Source organism: Phacochoerus africanus, chromosome 13, assembly GCF_016906955.1.
Source record: "Phacochoerus africanus isolate WHEZ1 chromosome 13, ROS_Pafr_v1, whole genome shotgun sequence".
Lineage (NCBI taxonomy): Eukaryota > Metazoa > Chordata > Mammalia > Artiodactyla > Suidae > Phacochoerus > Phacochoerus africanus.
Window position 1 is genome coordinate 44,862,113 of NC_062556.1, and position 18,340 is coordinate 44,880,452.

Sequence of the window (18,340 nt, forward strand, 5' to 3'; positions counted from 1 at the left end):
TCCCTTCCCCTCCAAAAAAATTAAAAAGATTTTCTTTATGATTAATGCCCTTAGCTTAATTTGCAAATTTCAAATTTGAGTATTTGATTTGAAGGATTAAGATTTCACTTTCTATATATACCTTGTTTCTTTCATTTCACCTTTGCTCATTTGTGCTTTTTAAAATTTTTTTAAAATTAATGTTGATTTACCATGCCATGCCATGTGCTTTTAAGTATTAAAATTTAAAAATAGAACTGTAAAGTCAGTATGTAATGTGTTTGATGGTTTTTTTTTTTTTTAACACAGTTATATTTTCTTATTTTGAAGGCAGTTTATGTCTAATTGTGTGACTTTCATTTTCCTAGTTTTTCACTAAGGATGTCATTGTACCCTCTCCTTGGACTGATCATGAAGGGAAGCAGCTTTCAGAGTCTCATTCCAGTAAATGTGAGTGTATTAACTATCATCAAAAGTCATAAATACCATGAAAATAAAAAGCAGTGATTGTACAGTAATGTACAGTGAAGTGTCAGTTTATCCACTTTGGTAGAAAGCTTGCTATAAATGAAATTTCTGGATACCAGAGGATTTAACTATTTAAGAGTTAGGATTCAAAAACTTGACTAATTTCTTTTGTTTTTTTTTGTTTTTTGGTTTTTTTTTGGCCAGTCTGTTCTGAGTTTAACTTCTTCATGACCATTGTGAACATCAGTTATAATGATGGTTATAGAGTATCTGGAGATGAAGAAATACAGAAATAGTTGGTATTGAAGATAAAGGTTCAAAAAAATAAAATAAAATAAAATAAAAGGAGTTCCTGTCATGGCTCAGTGGTTAACAAATCTGACTAGGAACCATGAGGTTGCAGGTTCGATCCCTGACCTTGCTCAGTGGGTTAACAATCCGGTGTTGCCGTGAGCTGCAGTTGTAAGTTGCAGATGCGCTTTGGATCCAGTGTTGCTGTGGCTCTGGCATAGGCCGGCAGCTACAGCTCCAATTCAACCCCTAGCTTGGGAACCTCCACATGCCGAGGGAGCAGCCCTAGAAATAGCAAAAAGACAAAAATAAAATAAAATAAAATAAAGAATATAGAGGTTAATTTTTTTTTTCTTTTGAGGGCCGCTCCTGTAGCATATGGAAGTTGCCAGGCTGGGGGGGGTCGACTCAGAGCTGCATCTGCTGGCCCATGCCACAGCAATGCCAGATCCGAGCCACGTTTGCCACCTACACCACAGCTCACAGCAACGCCGGATCCTTAACCTGCTGAGTGAGGCCAGGGATTAAACCTGCATCCTCATGGATACTAATCGGGTTGGTTGCCCCTGAGCCACAATGGGAAGTCCTAGAGGTTAATTTTTAAAGTGAAGTCTTTAAATTGCTTTGCTTTTTTGCAAATTTGCTGGTTCCTTACAGCGGTAGAGGGAGGATGAATATTTATATGACTTCTGGGATGATATGTAATATAGCTGATGATCTGCAAAATTAAGAAGGAAATTAAGGGCAAGCCAGTAATCTTTCAAGTATTTTTCTACCTCCAAGAAGTGGTTTTTTTTTTTTTTTTTTGGGCACCCTGAACCATATGGAGTTCCCAGGCCAGAGATCGAATCTGAGCTGCAACCTGCACCACAGTTGTACGATGTCAGATCCTTAATCCACTGTGCCACAGTAGGAACTCCCTGCCCCCAAATTCTTCATGTTGGCTTTTTGAACAGGTGAATCAACTTTCTTATGTGATCTTTTTTATAATGTCATTTTTTTGCTTGAAATATCCTGTTTTTGTTAAAGTGATGCGAATCAGGAAGATGCTAAAAATACCATACCCTCTTTGTTCTGCTTATCAAGCCTATGATGACAGAGTGCAGTGGTTAATCGGGTGGGCTTCAGAGCTGAGCTGTTCAGTTTGGTGTTGGAAGACATTTGAATTCTCCATGGGTCTCACACCTTTCTAGACATCTCGTGAAGAGTGTCACAGACAGGTTTTGTTCCAAATTACCTTTTAAAAGGTGTTTATATTGTGACCATATCCCTCCAAAGCAGAGGGTAGGTTTGTTTTGCTGCCCATTGTAATGATGAACACGTGTCCCTCTGGAGCAGGTTTGCTTGCAGCTTATAAAGGATGGGATTTCCCAAGCCTGGGGTTCCTCTGCTGTGACACAGACCTTCTATGTGTGCTGCACCCCCCTTGCCTGTTTCATTTCACTTCCATGGGACTGAGGGGCAAAAGGGAACTGACAGGAATGTGAACTTCATGCTGCAGTCTATATGCTGAGATTAATGAAGCCCTTTGTCCTTGACCTGAAGCCTCCTGTCTTCATGAGATCCAGTGGGTTAAGGATCTGGCATTGCTACAGCTGTGGCATAGGTCAAAGCCATGGCTCGAATCCAGTCCCCGGCCTGGGAACTTCCACATGCTGCGGGTACTGCCAAAAAAGAAAAAAAAAAAAAATGTATAGATGGTCATGTTGCCTACAGTGAAGAAGGCTTTTATTTACTGCCTGGTGATTTTTGAGTTAAGAAGTTTAATATTTAGTCACAGAGTTCCCATCGTGACGCAGTGGAAATGAATCCGACTAGGAACCGTGAAGTTGCGGGTTCGATCCCTGGCCTTGCTCAGTGGGTTAAGGATCCAGCGTTGCCGTGAGCTGTGGCGTAGGTCACAGACGCAGCTCAGATCTGGTGTTGCTGTGGCTGTGGTGTACGTAGGCTGGCAGCTACAGCTCTGATTAGACCCCTAGCCTGGGAGCCTCCATATGCCATGGGTGCGGCCCTAAAAAGCAAAAAAAAAAGTTTAATATTTAGTCATTAACTTTAGATTGTTAATAAAAATTATTTGCAGCCATATTTTTTTCTCCTGTGTTCAAAAAAAAAAAAAACTAGCAAGGTTTTAGTGGTCAAATTTCAGTTTCTATCAAAATGGCCTGGCATTTTAATTCTGATAGTTTATCTAAACCTATTTTGGGAAAGAAGTGACAGAGGATCTGTTTGAGGACATTGGCATTCTCTAAACATCCATCCCCAACCTTTTAAGGTTGACTTGGAGAGCCATCCTGCTTTCCTTAAAAAGGATCTCTTGGAGGAATTCCCATTGTGGCTCAGCAGTGACCAAGCCACCTACACAAGGACATGGGTTCAGTCCCTCCCCTCACTTAGCAGGTTAAGGATCCGGTGTTGCTCTGAGCTGTGGTGTGGGTTACAGATAAAGCTCAGATCCCGTGTTGCTGTAGCTGTCGTGTAGGCCAGCAGCTGCAGCTCTGATTCGATACCTACCGTGGGAACCTCCATATGCTGCAGGTGCAGCCTTAAAAAGAAAAAAAAGTATCTTTTGGCATCTCCTTACTTGCTATGGTAATCCTTAAGTTTTATCCTTGTGCTCCTTAAGTCAAAAATGAATCAATTAAAAATAAATAAGCTTAACAGAAACACACTGAATTATATACTTACATATGCAGATATTTGTTTTGAAAATGTTAAATAAGTTTCCATGCTTCATTTCCCCCCCGCCCCGGAAAAAGTAACCCCAATGTAATTGAAGTCTATAAAAATGTCAGATTTTTTCACTTAAAATGTTTTACAGGTGTTAACATAAATAATGAATCTCCAATGGGAAGAAAGCTGACTATCCATTCTGAGAAAAGCAATGGTGAGTTTGAATACAATCAGAAAAGAAGTAAGTTCCATATTAAGCAACGTTTGATTTTAAATTCAGCTCATGTGAACACTTCACTCTGGAATTGAAATTGTTGACTTTTTATGAATGGGCTCTATGAGAGCTGACCTTCAGAAACACTTAGGATACATCCAGCCATGTTTTAGAAATGGTGATAATGTGTTGTTTTGTGGTTCTCAAGGCATGTAAATTGAATTTTGGTTGGGGAAAGCATTCTTTTGAAAATTGGTTAATATTAGGAAGCCTACCCCCAGGTATAGACGGGCCTCTTTTTTGATTCAGGTGCCAACAGCACAACCAAGAGTGTACTTTTACCATCAACAGGTTTAATGGAATGCATAAAGGAGATAGCCCAGTTTGGGTGGCGCATCATGGGGAGATGGCTGATTGGGAAGCACGTGCTAAATTGCATTTATCACATTGATTTATCCATGTTTGTGTTTATTTGCTTGCTTCTAGTTGCTTGCCAGACATTGCTGTCTCTTCCTGTGGATTTTAATTTAGAAAAGGTATTAGGTAAGTATGGTGTTTGTTTAAAATGTAATAACTTAAAGGTTTTTTTTTTGGGGGGGGATGCTTTTTAGGGCCGCACCCACAGCATATGGAAGTTCCCAGGCTAGGGGTCGAATTGGAGCTGTAGCTGCCGGCATACACCACTCCCACAGCAACACAGGATCCAAGCCATGTCTGCAACCCACACCACAGCCCACGGCAATGCTGGATCCTTAACCCACTGATCGAGGACAGGGCTCAAACCGTCATCCCTATGGATGCTAGTCACATTCCTTTCCACTGGGCCATGTTGGGAACTCCCAGGTTTTGTTTTAAGGGCTTTTGTAAATGGAAATCTTTGGCAGTGCCTCTTTTCAAAGAATTGGGGAAACCATCCTGAAATGTCTCATTTTTCTTTAATATAGCCTGAATCACCCTTTTTAATCATAATGAACTTAACTATGAGCATAAACTATTCACGGACACATCTTACTGGTGCTATCTGTTCTAATAATGAAGCACTCAAAAGAGAAGGAAGCATTTCAGATTTAAAACATCACATATGCTTTTAAATTTTGCCTTCATTTTTGAAAAAAATTCAAACGTAAAATACATACTGGGTTTTTTTTTTTGTTTTGAAAAAAATTCAAACATGCAGTACATACTGGTTTTTAAAAACTCGGACAACTGAAATGTAATTGCTCTTCAAAATGGCTAGCTTTGCCTTTTTTTCTGTTCATATTAACTATAGGTGACTATTTTAGAGCTGATGAATTTGCAGATCAATCTCCTGGAAACCTCAGTTCTTCATCCCTCAGAAGAAAGCTATTTTTAGATGGCAACGGAAGTATCTCTGACTCCTTATCTCCAGCTTCTCCCAGAAGTCCTCGTAGCGGTGCTCAAGCATCACTTGAGGTTTTCTATTCAATAGATTTGTCTCCTGTGCAGACCCCAAGTTCGGTAAGACGTGTACTAACAGTGGCTGCTTGATTTGCTGTAGGCATCTTAGACCTAGGATGCTCCTCTTATACTCAGAAGGAATGATTGTCTTTTGGGTTTTATATTTCATGTGGACTAGCCTATTTCACATGTTGTCATTACGTATAGGAATGTTTTTGGTCAGATTCTCCAATTTTTGTATGTATAGGTGAATGAGTCTCAAGGAATTTCAGTATCAGTTACTTAACTGAATTAGGGAAGATTTTCAGTGTAACCCAATTATAGATTGGTATCAGTGGAGTAACGTCATTTAAAATTTTTCATAAGCAGCTACTTAATATGAAACAATGGTTTGTGTAAATACGATGCATTTATATTTTATCTTGTCTAATATATTGTTTCAAAATTTTTCAGAGTTCCCTCGTGACTCAGCAGGTTAAGGATCTGGCGTTGTCACTGCTGTGGCTCTGGTTGCAGCTGTGGCGCAGGTTCGATCCCTGGCCCGGGAATTTCCACATGCTGGGGGCACAGCCAAAAAATAACTAAATAAAGTAAAATCTTTCTCATAGTCTTCTTAACTATCCTCATTATAAGATGCCTTCCTTTTGCCATAAAGCAAAGGTGGCATCTTACTTTTTGGTAAATGACCAAAGTTAATGACCTAGTTTATGAATGTGTTTTAAAAATAAAGATAGCTAGTGTGTGGTATAACTAGTTGAGAAGAGAACCATGTAATTTTATTATTTTTTTTAATCACAGGGGCAGTTTTCTTCTAGCCCTATCCAGGGTAGTGCAAAAAAATACAGTTTGGGAAGCATAACCAGTCCAACACCTATTTCTTCACCCACTTTCTCACCGATTGACTTTCAGATAGGAAAGACACCACTCTCAGGTATGTCTCACAATAAAATACTTTGTTAAAATTTCATCTTGTCAGTATTTGTTGTTAAAGAACTTCTTCCTAGCTTGTTCTAACTATGGAACTCTAGGAGTTCTCATTGTGGTGCAGTGGAAACAAATCTGACTAGGAACCAAGAGGTTGCGGGTTCAATCCCTGGCCTTGCTCAGCGGGTTAAGGATCCGGCGTTGCCTTGAGCTGTGGTGTAGGTTGCAGACACTGCTCGGAACCTGCATTGCTGTGGCTGTGGCATAGGCGGGCATTTGTAGCTCCGATTCGACCCCTAGCCTGGGAACCTCCATGCCCTAAAAAGTAAATAAATAAATAAAAATAAAAATAACTACAGAACTCTACATGACCACTAAACTTTCTAAAATTCAGAAACTTGGATTATTTTTTTTTACAAAAGGAACAATTTACTTTCTAGGACTGCAGTTCTCAGCACAATGCTACTGTAGTGTCAGTTATGGGATTGGACTAGCAGTATTTATATCAAACCCTTTTATAAAACAGAATCAAAGAAAGATGGCAGTTGTAGAGATAAGTTGGTTTTGGTAGCCTTCCGACCTATAGGTTCAGACTTTCGTAATTGAATATTCATATCTTATAAGGATATATTTGTTTGAGTAAGGTTTTGAAGGTAAATATAATGTGTGAAAAATTACATATTTCTGTTCGCAATATGTCAGTTTTTCTTTGAAAAAATTTATAGCACTTTTTGAAAATTCACGTTTTAAAAAACCTACTTGTAGTAAATAAAATTGGTAAACTGGAAACTATTTTTGTTAGTCTTCCCTTTATTTATTTATTTTTTCTGCTTTTTATTTTATTTATTTATTTATTTATTTATTTATTTATTTATTTATTTATTTATTTTTTAGTCTTCCCTTTATGTGTATGTATGTGAATGTCTCCACACATGTATACACACACATACACACACAGTTCTGTATCCTGCTTTTTTCACAAAGCATTTTATTATGAGTATTTTCATAGGTCATTCGAGTTATACTTGCTGTCTGAAATCATGATTTTTTAATCACTCTATAACATGCCATTTTCTGGTTGTATATTTTGTTTTCAGTCATGGATAAACATTTAAATTATTTTTAAGTTTTCCTTGTATGTACATTGTATTATTGTATTTATTTCCTTAGGTTAAATTTTCAGAAGTGGGATAGTTGATGAAAAGGGATGGATGTTGAGGAATTTTGTCAAATTTTCCTCGTAAGAGCTTGCACCAATTGAAATTTTCATCAGCGGTGTGTGAGAAAGTCAGTTTTTCCCCATCTAGCAACACTGGTCTTATGATTATTTTTGATGTTTGTTAATTTGGCACATGGTGAAAAGATCTCTTACTGTTTTCATCTTTGTCTCTGATTATTACAATATTAACTCTTTTGAATATTTATTGGTCGTTTGGGGGGTGGGAGAGATTATTACCTTGGACTTCAGTGTTTTTGTTAAAGGGTCTCTCATTTGCTTTGACTTCCATTTTTTAAAATTATTCGTGTAGCTGAACACTTCATATGTTCATTTACCACTGGGAGGATTGTTTACATGCTTTTGCCCATTTTTAAAAACTCTGTTATTATTAAGCTGATGAAGCTGTGAAAACTGTTAACTTAAGGCATTTTGATCATTTGATTATCACTGTTAACCGTCTTCTTATTGCAAATATTATTTTACAGTTTTTTGCTTACCTTTTAATGTTTACATATTTTTGCTTGCCTTTTAATGTTGCTTATAGCGTTTTACATAACGCAAATAGATTATTACATATTTCATTTACCGGGTACAGCGGTTAATTGGTAGCTGTCAGTTTATTCTTTTTTTGGGTGGTGGGGAGCTGCACCTGCGGCATATGGAGGTTCCCAAGTTAGGGTTCAAATCCGAGCTGTAGCCACCAGCCTGCTCCACAGCCACAGCAGTGCCACCTCCGAACCGAGTCTGCGACCTACACCACAGCTCGTGGCAATGCTGGATCCTTAACCCACTGAGCAAGGCCAGGGATCAAACCTGCGTCCTCATGGATGCTAGTCAGATTCATTTCTACTGAGCCATGACAGGAACTCCTGTTTATTCTGTATCTTGTATGTGAGGAATATTTTTCATACTAGCAGTGTGCTTGTGAGGACATAATTCTCAGGGAATAAGATATTTTGTTTCATTAAAAAAGGGAACGTGCCAGAGGAACCAACTTTTTAAAAGCCTCACTTGACTTATGGATACACATTCATTTGTGCTATTATCATTATTGTTATTATTAATCTTAATGGCTGCACTCATGACATATGGAAGTTCCTGGGCCAGGGATTAAGTGTGAGTCTCAGCTGTGACCTACACCACAGCTGAGGGAATGCTGGATGCTTTAATGCCCTGGGCTGGGCCGGGGAATAAACCCACACTGCCACAGCAACCTGAGCCAGTGCAGTTGGGTCTCTAACCCACTAGGCAACAGCAGGAACTCCTGTGCTGTTGTTTTCAACGCCAGTTTCACTTCAGGAAACAACACAACTGTTCTAGAAATCCAATTTTTCTGGCATGAAACCTGATGATGACCATTTAGTAATGGCTTACCCATTTCCATGTTTTCATGATGTGATTTTTTTTTTTCTTTCCTAATCTTTCTTTTTCCCCCTCCCAATTTTTTAGAACAAAGGAAGTTTACTTTGCATTCTCCTGATGCTTCATCTGGGGCCACTTCTAATGGAATTACCAATCCGTGTATCAGAAGTCCTTATATAGATGGCTGCTCACCCATAAAAAATTGGTCTCCCATGAGACTCGAGATGTGTAGAGGGGGTGCTCAGTATCGGACCTCAGTGATCCGAATACCTTTTACCCTTGAGGCTCACAGTGAAGATGAGGAAAAAGCAGATGTCCCTTGCACAGACACCTCCTCCCCAGCCTCTGGCGCTGCTGGAGTCCACCTGCTGCAATTGGAGGGCAGCACCTGCCCGCGTGGCCCGCACTTGGCAGTGACGGCCATGTCCATCACCCAGAACCAGTCCGGTGCATCTGCAAAAGAGCTGGCGCTGCTGCAGGACGTGGAAAGCGAGAAGGAGAACCACACTGTGGATATGGTCGATCCCGTCGAGATGGTAGAGGAGACCGTGGATCATGGCAGCTCGCCCATGACCGATTTTGGGAATGGAATTGCCTTCAGCATTGAAACCTCCCACATGTGCATGTCACCCCTTGCAGAAAGCAGCGTCATTCCTTGTGAAAGCAGTAACACTCAGGTAAGGCCTTTTAATACGCTGCAGTCCTTTACCTGCTCCATTGGTGGTCTCTTTTTGTTGTTGTCGTTGTTGTTGTCTTTTTGCCTTTCCTAGAGCCGCTCCCGCGGTATATGGAGGTTCCCAAGCTAGGGGTTTAATCGGAGCTGTAGCCACTGGCCTCCACCACAGCCACAGCAATGCAGGATCTGAGCCGCATCTGTGACCTACACCACAGCTCACGCTGGATCCTTAACCCACTGAGCAAGGCCAGGGACCGAACCCGCAACCTCCTGGTTCCTAGTCAGATTCGTTAACCACTGTGCCACGACGGGAACTCCCGTTGGTGTTCTTTATCCTTTCTTATCAGATTATAGTCAGAAAGAAAATGGGTTAAAGGTGAGGACCTAGAGCGTTACATGATATTTCTTAAAATCAGAGCTAGGTGATAGAAAGAGGGTTAGTTCCTTTTCATTTGGGCTGATAATGCATTATTTAATATTCACATGGACTGGTCTTTATTGGGAGTAGGAAAAGAAAGCAGAAAAGAAGGCAAGCGGCTCTGTTTTATAAACTGCTAGAGTCCAGCAGCTTCTCCAGGTCGCTTCCCTTTCGTGTGGAGCTGGTTCCAAAGGAAATCAGTTTCTCAGCTAGTATTTGTATTCTAAAAATAATGTGGTTTTGGTTTTTCCTGTATACGATTTAGGGAGAAAGAACAGAGTTTAGAGCACTTTTACATGTATATTTTTTATACTTTTAAAAAATGTGGGTTATAACCCCCGTTTTTCATGTGATCGTACATTTCCAATTTGGCAATATCTGGCAACAGGCAAGCATGATTCATTTGACAAGTACACTTCGTAGCCATCCCTTACTTTCAGAAAGACATTTCTTCCCATCAGCTGCCATATGCTTCTGCGTTGAGAGTTTAGAAAGAACCGTAAAATAGTCAGCAAGGCAACTCTACCTTCCATTTCATAGAAAATCTAACACTTTTGTAGCTCTTCCAGTATGCCAGGCATTATTCCTGGTATATTACGTGTGTTAATTTGTTTAATCTTCATAACAACCGTGTGAAATAGATGTGCTGTTGTCCCCATTTTACAGATGAAGAAACTGAGGGTCATAGCGGTTCAGTAGACTGCCTGCATAGCTAGAAAGTAGTGGAGCCCAGAGTCAGAGCCTGGCAGTCTGGCTTTAGAGTCCATGTTTATATACGGACCCGTAGTAAGTGTTACTACTTACCCAGTGCTCCAGTTTGCTAGACACTCTTGTAACCACTTTATATATACTACTTAATCTCATTCTCATAATAACTCCATAATGCTTGAGTGCCATCATTTTTGACGTGCTAAAGTTTAAAACTCATGGCGGGATTTTAAATGATCCAAAATTACATATAATCTTTTGCTTGTATTTTCTGCCTGTATTGTCTATCCTGACTTCTAGGGTCGTTGCTCAAAAAAACAAAACAAAAAACAAAACCCTAGAATCCCTTTTACATATTCCAGCTTCTAAATGTGGTTCCCAAGTGAAAAAGCACATACAGTCAAACTGAGCCTTAGAGGCACTCACTGTTAACTTCTTTTCCTTTTTTTCCTCACTACCTCTTTTTCTCCCAGAGCATTTATAGAAGCATTGTAAAATACTTGCCTGGAAATTACCCATTAATCATCCAATCCACCTATTCAACTGGAAGCCTGTCTCACCACTAAACTGCTGTCCACTCTGCCTGGGTACCTGCAGGGTAATCCAGCCCCTCTTAGGGGACTTCTCTCCCCATGACAAGCCTCGTCCTTAACGATTCTGTCAGTGGTATATACGAGTCAGTTTCAGCTTTCCCTTTTGCAGGGCATTTTGTAGTTGAAAAATGTTTTCACATGTTCTTACTTTCCTACAAGAAGTAGCTTCAAGCATTCCAAGACAGCCACACTTTCGCAGGGCCTTTGATCAGGCGGCTTGGCCTCAAAACATTGTAGAGAGCTGTCTTCCTAAACAGTCCTTCGTCATCCTGGGGATTCTCTTAACCTCTCCCGTGTTCTGTACCCTCTTCTTCTCTTTCCTGATTTACTTCTCATTTGACTGGAACATACCTTCTGGTAGCTTTCAGAGAAGGCGTACCTTTTTCAAGCTACTGCACATCTGGCCACGTGTTCTTTATTCTCTCACATTGGAGAGTTTGAAAAGAATTGTCTTTCAGACTTTTAAGATATTGTTCACTGGTTCTATTTCAGTGTCACAGGTGAGAGATCTGAAACAATTTTAATACTTGATCTTTTGCATGTAGTCTCTTTTTATCCCATTCTGGAGAATACGATCCTTTCTGTGTCCACAGTGTCCTGAAATTTCAGTGCCTTTTTGGTATGGGTTTCTTTTCATCAGTTGTGCTGGGCACTCAGAGGGCCCTTATGATGTGTAAACTTAGGCCCCCTTGCGTCTTAGATCTTTTGTTGAATAATATCTTAGATTTCACTTCTATCATTTTCACTGTTCTCTTTGGAACGCCTTTGGATTCTCCAATTTTAAAAAATCTTCCCACTGTATTTATCTTTTTGTTCTAGTTTTTGGGAAACTTGCTCAACTTCGTATAATACCCTTCTGTTGAGCTTTTGTATCTGCATCTTAATCTTAAATTTCTAAGCAGTTTTTTCAGTTTTGATTTTAGATTAAATTGAAAATCTATATATAGCATGGCTGGCGAAAGTGTTGCATAGTCTAGCCTTTGCCTTACTCCCCAGCCTCATTTTGTTTCCCTTTATTCTCTCTTTCAGTCACATTGTCTTTCCAGAGTTTGGAATCCCACATTGTCTTCTTTGATGCCTGTGGGGAGTAAGGAGATGACCTGTGTTGCTTGGTTGGCACAGGGTAGCCACATCCAGATGCTGCTAATGGTCTGGGCAGGAGCCAGTGTAGTGAGCTACCGTATTGTTAGGGAGTGGCCACTGAACCTTACCTTACTATAGAGTGTGGCAGAGTCCCTGTGTACCTTGCTGCCTGCATCACAAGGGTTTTGTTCAGATGGAACAGGACTCCCAGCAGTGCATCCATCCTGAAAACTGGAGCTGTTTTTCTTAAGATGCTGATGAAATGCACTTTCTAGGCTCTACGGATGTTTGTGGTGGGGGCCAATTACAGTCTTCCCTTCACCGATCGTAATTTGCATAGAAAGGTGTAAGTACAACTTCCCTGCGGGTTGTTTGGTGCTCAAACTGTGCAAGTGAGAGCACTGTGAGCTGTCAGTGGACAGAGGCTGTGTGGCCTCGGCTCTTCCTCACCTCATTCTGACACTGTGAAAGCTCCTCTTTCTGAGCCTTAGCTTCCTCATCTGTGAAGTTGATAAGTTACAAGGACAAAATAAGAATGGTATTAAGTGGAGTGCTGCACAGGGCCTGGAGCTTTTTCAGGCCCTCACAAAGTAAAAACTTACTCTATTTTTTACCAAAACTGAAACTTGCTAAATCTTTTTTTTTTTTTTTCCTCTCTCTCTTCAGCTGTAACACTGTGTAGTAGAATGCTGCATTTTCTCTCTCTCTCTCTCTCTCTCTCTTTTTTTTTTTTTTGTCTTTTCAGGGCTACACCTGAGGCCCATAGAAGTTCCCAGGCTAGGGGTCAAATCAGAGCTGATGGCTGCCAGCTTACACCACAACCAAATCAACTTGGGATGTGAGCCTCTGAGCCATGACTGTGACCTACACCACAGCTTATGGCAACGCCCGATCCCCGACCCACTGATTGAGCCCAGGGGTTGAACCCATGTCCTCAATACTAGTGGGGTTCATTACTGCTGAGCCACGACGGGAACTCCTAGAATGCTACAGTTTTAAAAGTGAAAAGTTGAACTGACACCTAGAGCCATTATATACGTGGTAATGTTATGAAGGTAAGATTTTTATTTCACTGGGTGTGAGTATAATGTAAGGCACCTTTTAAAAAATGGGTATTATTTGGAATCCTCTTCAAGGTAGCATGCCTTTTAAGTAGATTTTATTTAGAGATGCAACTAAGCCATTTAGAGGCAAGCTTGATAAAATGAGCTGGAAGGTAAAGTTGATCGTAATCTTCACTTTCATCTACTGAGTGTGAGCACAAAGTCACAGGGAAGCATGTTCTTAGAGGCTTGTTCACTGATTTTAAAGAAAATTACAGGATACATTTTATTAGAAGGAATTGTGACTGAACAAATGGTTCTATGTAGAACTACATTTTGTTTATGTATTACTTTAAAAATTCATCCAGTATGATTAGTATTAAATATTACCTTGTGTTCAATTGTGATATAGTGATTCACTTAAATGTTTCAAAGTATTGTTATATATAATTATATAAGCCATATCTTATAAAAATATTTAAGATAAATTTAGCTTTTTTTTTTGTGTGTGTGGATAAGTGAATTACAGTTTGTAATGTTATCCTTGGTGTGTTGTTTTCTGTCTGTCTCATACCTGCCAGATGGATAGCGGTTATAACACACAGAGTTGTGGAAGCAATACTATGGACACGGTTGGGGCAGAAAGTTACTGCAAAGAAAGTGACGCACAAACCTTGGAAGTCGAGAGTAAATCTCAAGTTTTTAATATAAAGGTATGGAAAAAACAGAAAGCTTGACAGGGTTGCATTTTCCTAACTTTTCTGCTACAAAGGGTAAAGAGGAGAGGTTGGGGAAGGAGAGCTAGCGCTGCTTGGCCTGCCGTCAGCTCCTTAAACTGAGAGGGAACAGGAGAAGGTGTTTGCCTGTGATATTGTCTCAAAGCTAAACCTAAAAAAAGAGGTTTGATTATTAGGGAGGGAAAGAGTACAACTTACATATCAGTTAAGAACACTCCAAAGTAAGGGCCCTTTTCTTAAACGCCAAGCCTTCAGAGATAACACATATGTATCTTATATACTAAGTATTTATACAAAAGTGTACTGTTGGTGACATTTTTGAACCTCCTAGTCAGGATAGCCATTAACTACTAGTAAATGCATTTGGCCCTCCCTGTATCCGCGGGTTCCACATCCACGGATTCAACCAACCTCAGATCAGAAATATTCAGGGGACTTCCCTGGTGGCCTAGAGGTTAAGGATCAGGTGTGACACCTATGGTTCAGGTCTGATCTCTGGCCTGGGAACTTGCGCATAGCATACCAAGAGCAAGGCTTAAAAAGGAAAAATCGGAATGGATTAGCAATGAATTGATCCTGCTGCCAGTAGCACTGGTAACTATGTCTAGTCACTTATGATGGAGCATGATAATGTGAGAAAAAAGAATGTATACATGTATGTGTAACTGGGTCACCATGCTGTACAGTAGAAAATGGACAGAACACTGTAAACCAGCTATAATGGAAAAAAATAAAAATCATAAAAAAAAAAATTGGGGAGGAAAAAGATCCAGAAAGTTCCCAAAAGCAAAACTTGAATTTGCCATGTGTCAGCAACTTTACATAGAACTTATGTTGTATTTGCAGCTCTTTACATGGTATTTACACTGTATTGGGTATTTATATGTAGTCTAGAGATGATGTAATATATGAGAGGATTTGCACATGCAAACACTGCTATTTCATGTAAGGGTCTTGAGCATCCATGGATTCGGTCTCCTTGGAGGGTTCTGGAACCAACACCCCACAGATCCTGAGGGAGAACTGTGTTCATATTTGAAGAATCCCATCATCATCTTAGGCACTAATCAGAATTTTTGATTTTTATATGACAATTTATTAACAAGCAGTAAACAGCAAGTGCGCAACTGAACATAACTCTCCAAGCGAATATTAAGAGTTAACACAGAGGCCACATTATTTCACCTTTCCTCCATTTTATCATGAGGTGGGGTTGTAGTTGTCCATTTAAAAGTAAGCAAACATTAAGACACAGGAAATTTGCATTCAGGTTTTAAAAAACAGTGTACATAATTGTTGTATCCTTGAATGGTCCTATTTAAACTGAAAATAAGGTTATTTCCTTTTTCACAGCAAGATCACCCAACGCAACGGTGTTGGATGAAAATGGCAAATCCTCCTCGGTGCAGCAGTCCATAGAATACCTCTCAGAACGAGACTATCACTGGACAGCTTCTCTCCTATTTTTAATGCACGGGATCAATAATGTGATGGTGATTGGGAAAAAAATTGCTTCAACTAACATGCTTGGCTTTTTTTCTTCCCCTCAATGTGAAAAATCAAGGGCTTAATTTTAGTGACACAGGAACAACAGAAAAGTGCCTGGAACTTTCAGCAAGTTACTAAAGTACAAGTTCATTTTTTTATCAATAAATATTTTTGTACTTACCTCGAGTGACGTGTTTAACAATAAAAAACTTGAGTGATGACTTTGCCTCTATCCTGCGGGGTCAGTGAAGTGCTTCTTCGTGAGCCTTACTCACAGCACTAAATTTAGCAGTTCTGGGAACATGGACTATGAAGGTGCTGTTTTATTTTACATAAAAATATGTGATAATACAGATGAATTCAAACTTACAACCTTCGTGAAAGAAAGAAATCTGACTTAGCTTCCTAAAACAAACTTAATTGAAGACATGGAAAAGAGGTTTAGTAGGTTTTTTCCAGAAATTTTCATTGAAAAATGTGTTCATTTGTGTAGGAATTCTTAGTTCCATGATTAACTGATCTAAAAAATGTAAATCTTACTGTCATGTATTAGTGAGGTAAATGGGGGGATGCCCAGAATGTATCCCCATCCTTAGGGTGAGGCCGTCCTTTCCAGCTCGGATTTGGCCCAAGGAGAGGAATAAGAACATGGGAGAACCAGATACCTGAAGCTCTGGTAGAGCTTTAGGCTTATAAAGCTTTTAAAATGAAATGAAAAATTTAAAACAACTTACATTCATGTTGGGAATAGAATGAGTATATAATTTGGGGGCCAATACTCTGGAGTATCTATACATTTCGAGAATGCTTGTATTTTATAAATCATCTTTTACAAATCCACATTCAAGAGGGAATCCCAATTCCTATGTATCCCTGGGAAATAAAGGCATACTACTGGCACTTCCTGACTTTTGTGCGCCTTGTAAACTTACTGCCAACCTGCAAAACTTATTTCGTGCTGTGTCCCCGGCTCATCCTCCCTCCCATAGGCCACACTGTTAAAGCCATTGGCGACTGGGTTCACTGCATTAGGAAGTTGAGTTCTTAATCACAGGCTTTAGAATTAATAGAAACTTAAGACAACTGTTGCACATTAAGAGGAATTCTAGATGCTAAGGATAGGGGCTTCCCTGGCTTTTTTTTTTTTTTTTTTTAATAGCACAAGTCAAAAACGAAGTTGTGCTTGTAACGTGGATGCAGATCCCTCTTCCTGTCACTTACTACCTGAAATAGTTTGCAAACCTCCATCAATCCCCCATTTGTTAAATGGGGATAATAGTCCTTACCCAACCTTTTTTTTTTTTTTTCCCCTGGCCAACAGGGCCTTTGAAATGAAATATTTCACGTACGCTGCTTAGTGTAAGAAATGGCATTTGAAGCACTTTAGAAAAGGAGGTTTCTGGTCATCTTGCACCACTCAATAGTGTCTAGAGCCCGAATCAGGCCTTCCTCATTAATGAGACACAGGAAAGCAAACTGGGAAAGGGAGTCGGCACAGCCTTGTTTTACCAAGAAGTCCCCCTTTTCCTTCCCTGCAGGTAAGCTATGGCCTGTGGGCAAAGAATTTTTACATGGTGGTGGTGGGGGGGGATACAGTATGGAAATAAATTAGTATTTTGTTACACAAAGTCAGTATTTTTGTTAAATGAAAAATGTGAACTGTTAGGTTTCTCTATCCGTAAGTGAGATCTTGTTGGGATGCAGCCATTCTCTCGCTAAGAGCAGAGGGTGTGAGAGAACCACCTGGCTGGCAGGGCCTGACACGTCTGACCTTTACAGAAAAGGTCTGCTGCCACGCACCCTGGTGTTCGACTGCTCAAGGCTATTTTCTCCCACTGACACAAGTGCTGCCTCAGTGTATGGAGGTTTTTCTCAGTGAAAGGAAACGGGAACCATCATTTCAACAATTACTGAGTGCCTGAGTGATTTGTACACAGGGCAACCACCCCCACACACACCTGCTGAGGGATCTGCCAGTCTTCTCACTGTACCTCAAGCTCCTTCAAGGCAGAGATAGGTTACTTAGTGATGAATCTGGTGCAGTGTCAGTCCTCTAGAAATTGAATAAGCAAAGTGAAATGTTTTAAGTTATCTGTACTTCAAAGTATTGGTGAAAACACCAATGTGATCGTGGCTAATCTTTGTGGTTGGCAAGGGAAGTAGTCACTGTGGCACATGAAAAAGCAGTACTTCCATCTGTTCCCTGTGCAGTCCTCACACAACACTTTCTTTCCTACATAACCTGATATATATGCATTTTTTTTTCTTTTTTGCCTTTTAGGGCTGCACCTGCAGCATATGGAAGTTCCCAGGCTAGGTGTTGAATTGGAGCTGCAGCTGCCAGCCTACACCACAGCCACAAGGGATCTGAGCCGCGTCTGCCACCTACACCACAGCTCAAGGCAACGCTGGATCCTTAACCCACTGAGCAAGGCCAGGGATCGAACCCGCAACCTCATGGTTCCTAGTCAGATTCGTTTCCACTGAGCAATTTACAAGCTATTCATGACCTACTTTTATCAGTTACAGGATGCAACATTTAAAGTGCCATCTCTATTCTTTGAGCCTTTAATGCCTTATTTTCGGGGAGATACTTGAGCTGGAGGTCAAGGAGGAGATCACACTTATTATCTGGTGTTTAAAGATCAAAATATTCTACTTCACTTTCTCATAACATCTGGTTCCCAAACATTTGGCTGTTCAAGGACCAGTAATAAAATGCTGGAGGCTTTTTAACAGGGAATGCTTACTATAACTTAGGTAAATTAAAGATGGCAAAGGAGATGAAATGCTCAATTCTCTGAATAGCTCTTGACTTCACTGTCTTGAAATCAAACTGCCATTCTATATACAGTGACAGCTTTCAAGACTTAAAAAGATTAAATTGTTCCTTGCTCTAAAAAGGTTCTACTTTTCTCCATAGGAAAATTATAGTTTTTTTCTATGAATTGTAAATAATCATATTACTTATGCAAGATTCATCTGCTCTTCAATGAGCTTCGATGAGCAGATGAATGTTCCCTTTAAATGTTCTTTACAGAGCCCTCA

At 40.0% G+C, this 18,340-nt stretch overlaps 1 protein-coding gene across 3 annotated transcripts in view; it reads left to right on the top strand.

Annotated features, from left to right (window-relative positions):
• BORA (BORA aurora kinase A activator) overlaps positions 1 to 16,200 on the top strand; it is a 27,036-nt gene extending 10,836 nt beyond the window's left edge. For all 3 annotated transcript variants that reach the window (XM_047756202.1, XM_047756201.1, XM_047756203.1), the window contains exons 5-12: positions 348 to 429; positions 3,557 to 3,622; positions 4,109 to 4,165; positions 4,893 to 5,101; positions 5,840 to 5,972; positions 8,634 to 9,223; positions 13,649 to 13,780; positions 15,158 to 16,200. In XM_047756202.1, coding sequence (XP_047612158.1) covers positions 348 to 429; positions 3,557 to 3,622; positions 4,109 to 4,165; positions 4,893 to 5,101; positions 5,840 to 5,972; positions 8,634 to 9,223; positions 13,649 to 13,780; positions 15,158 to 15,223 — 1,335 coding nt within the window. In that variant the 3' untranslated portion in view covers positions 15,224 to 16,200. The remainder of the gene's footprint in view (positions 1 to 347; positions 430 to 3,556; positions 3,623 to 4,108; positions 4,166 to 4,892; positions 5,102 to 5,839; positions 5,973 to 8,633; positions 9,224 to 13,648; positions 13,781 to 15,157) is intronic.
• Positions 16,201 to 18,340: the final 2,140 nt, after the last annotated feature.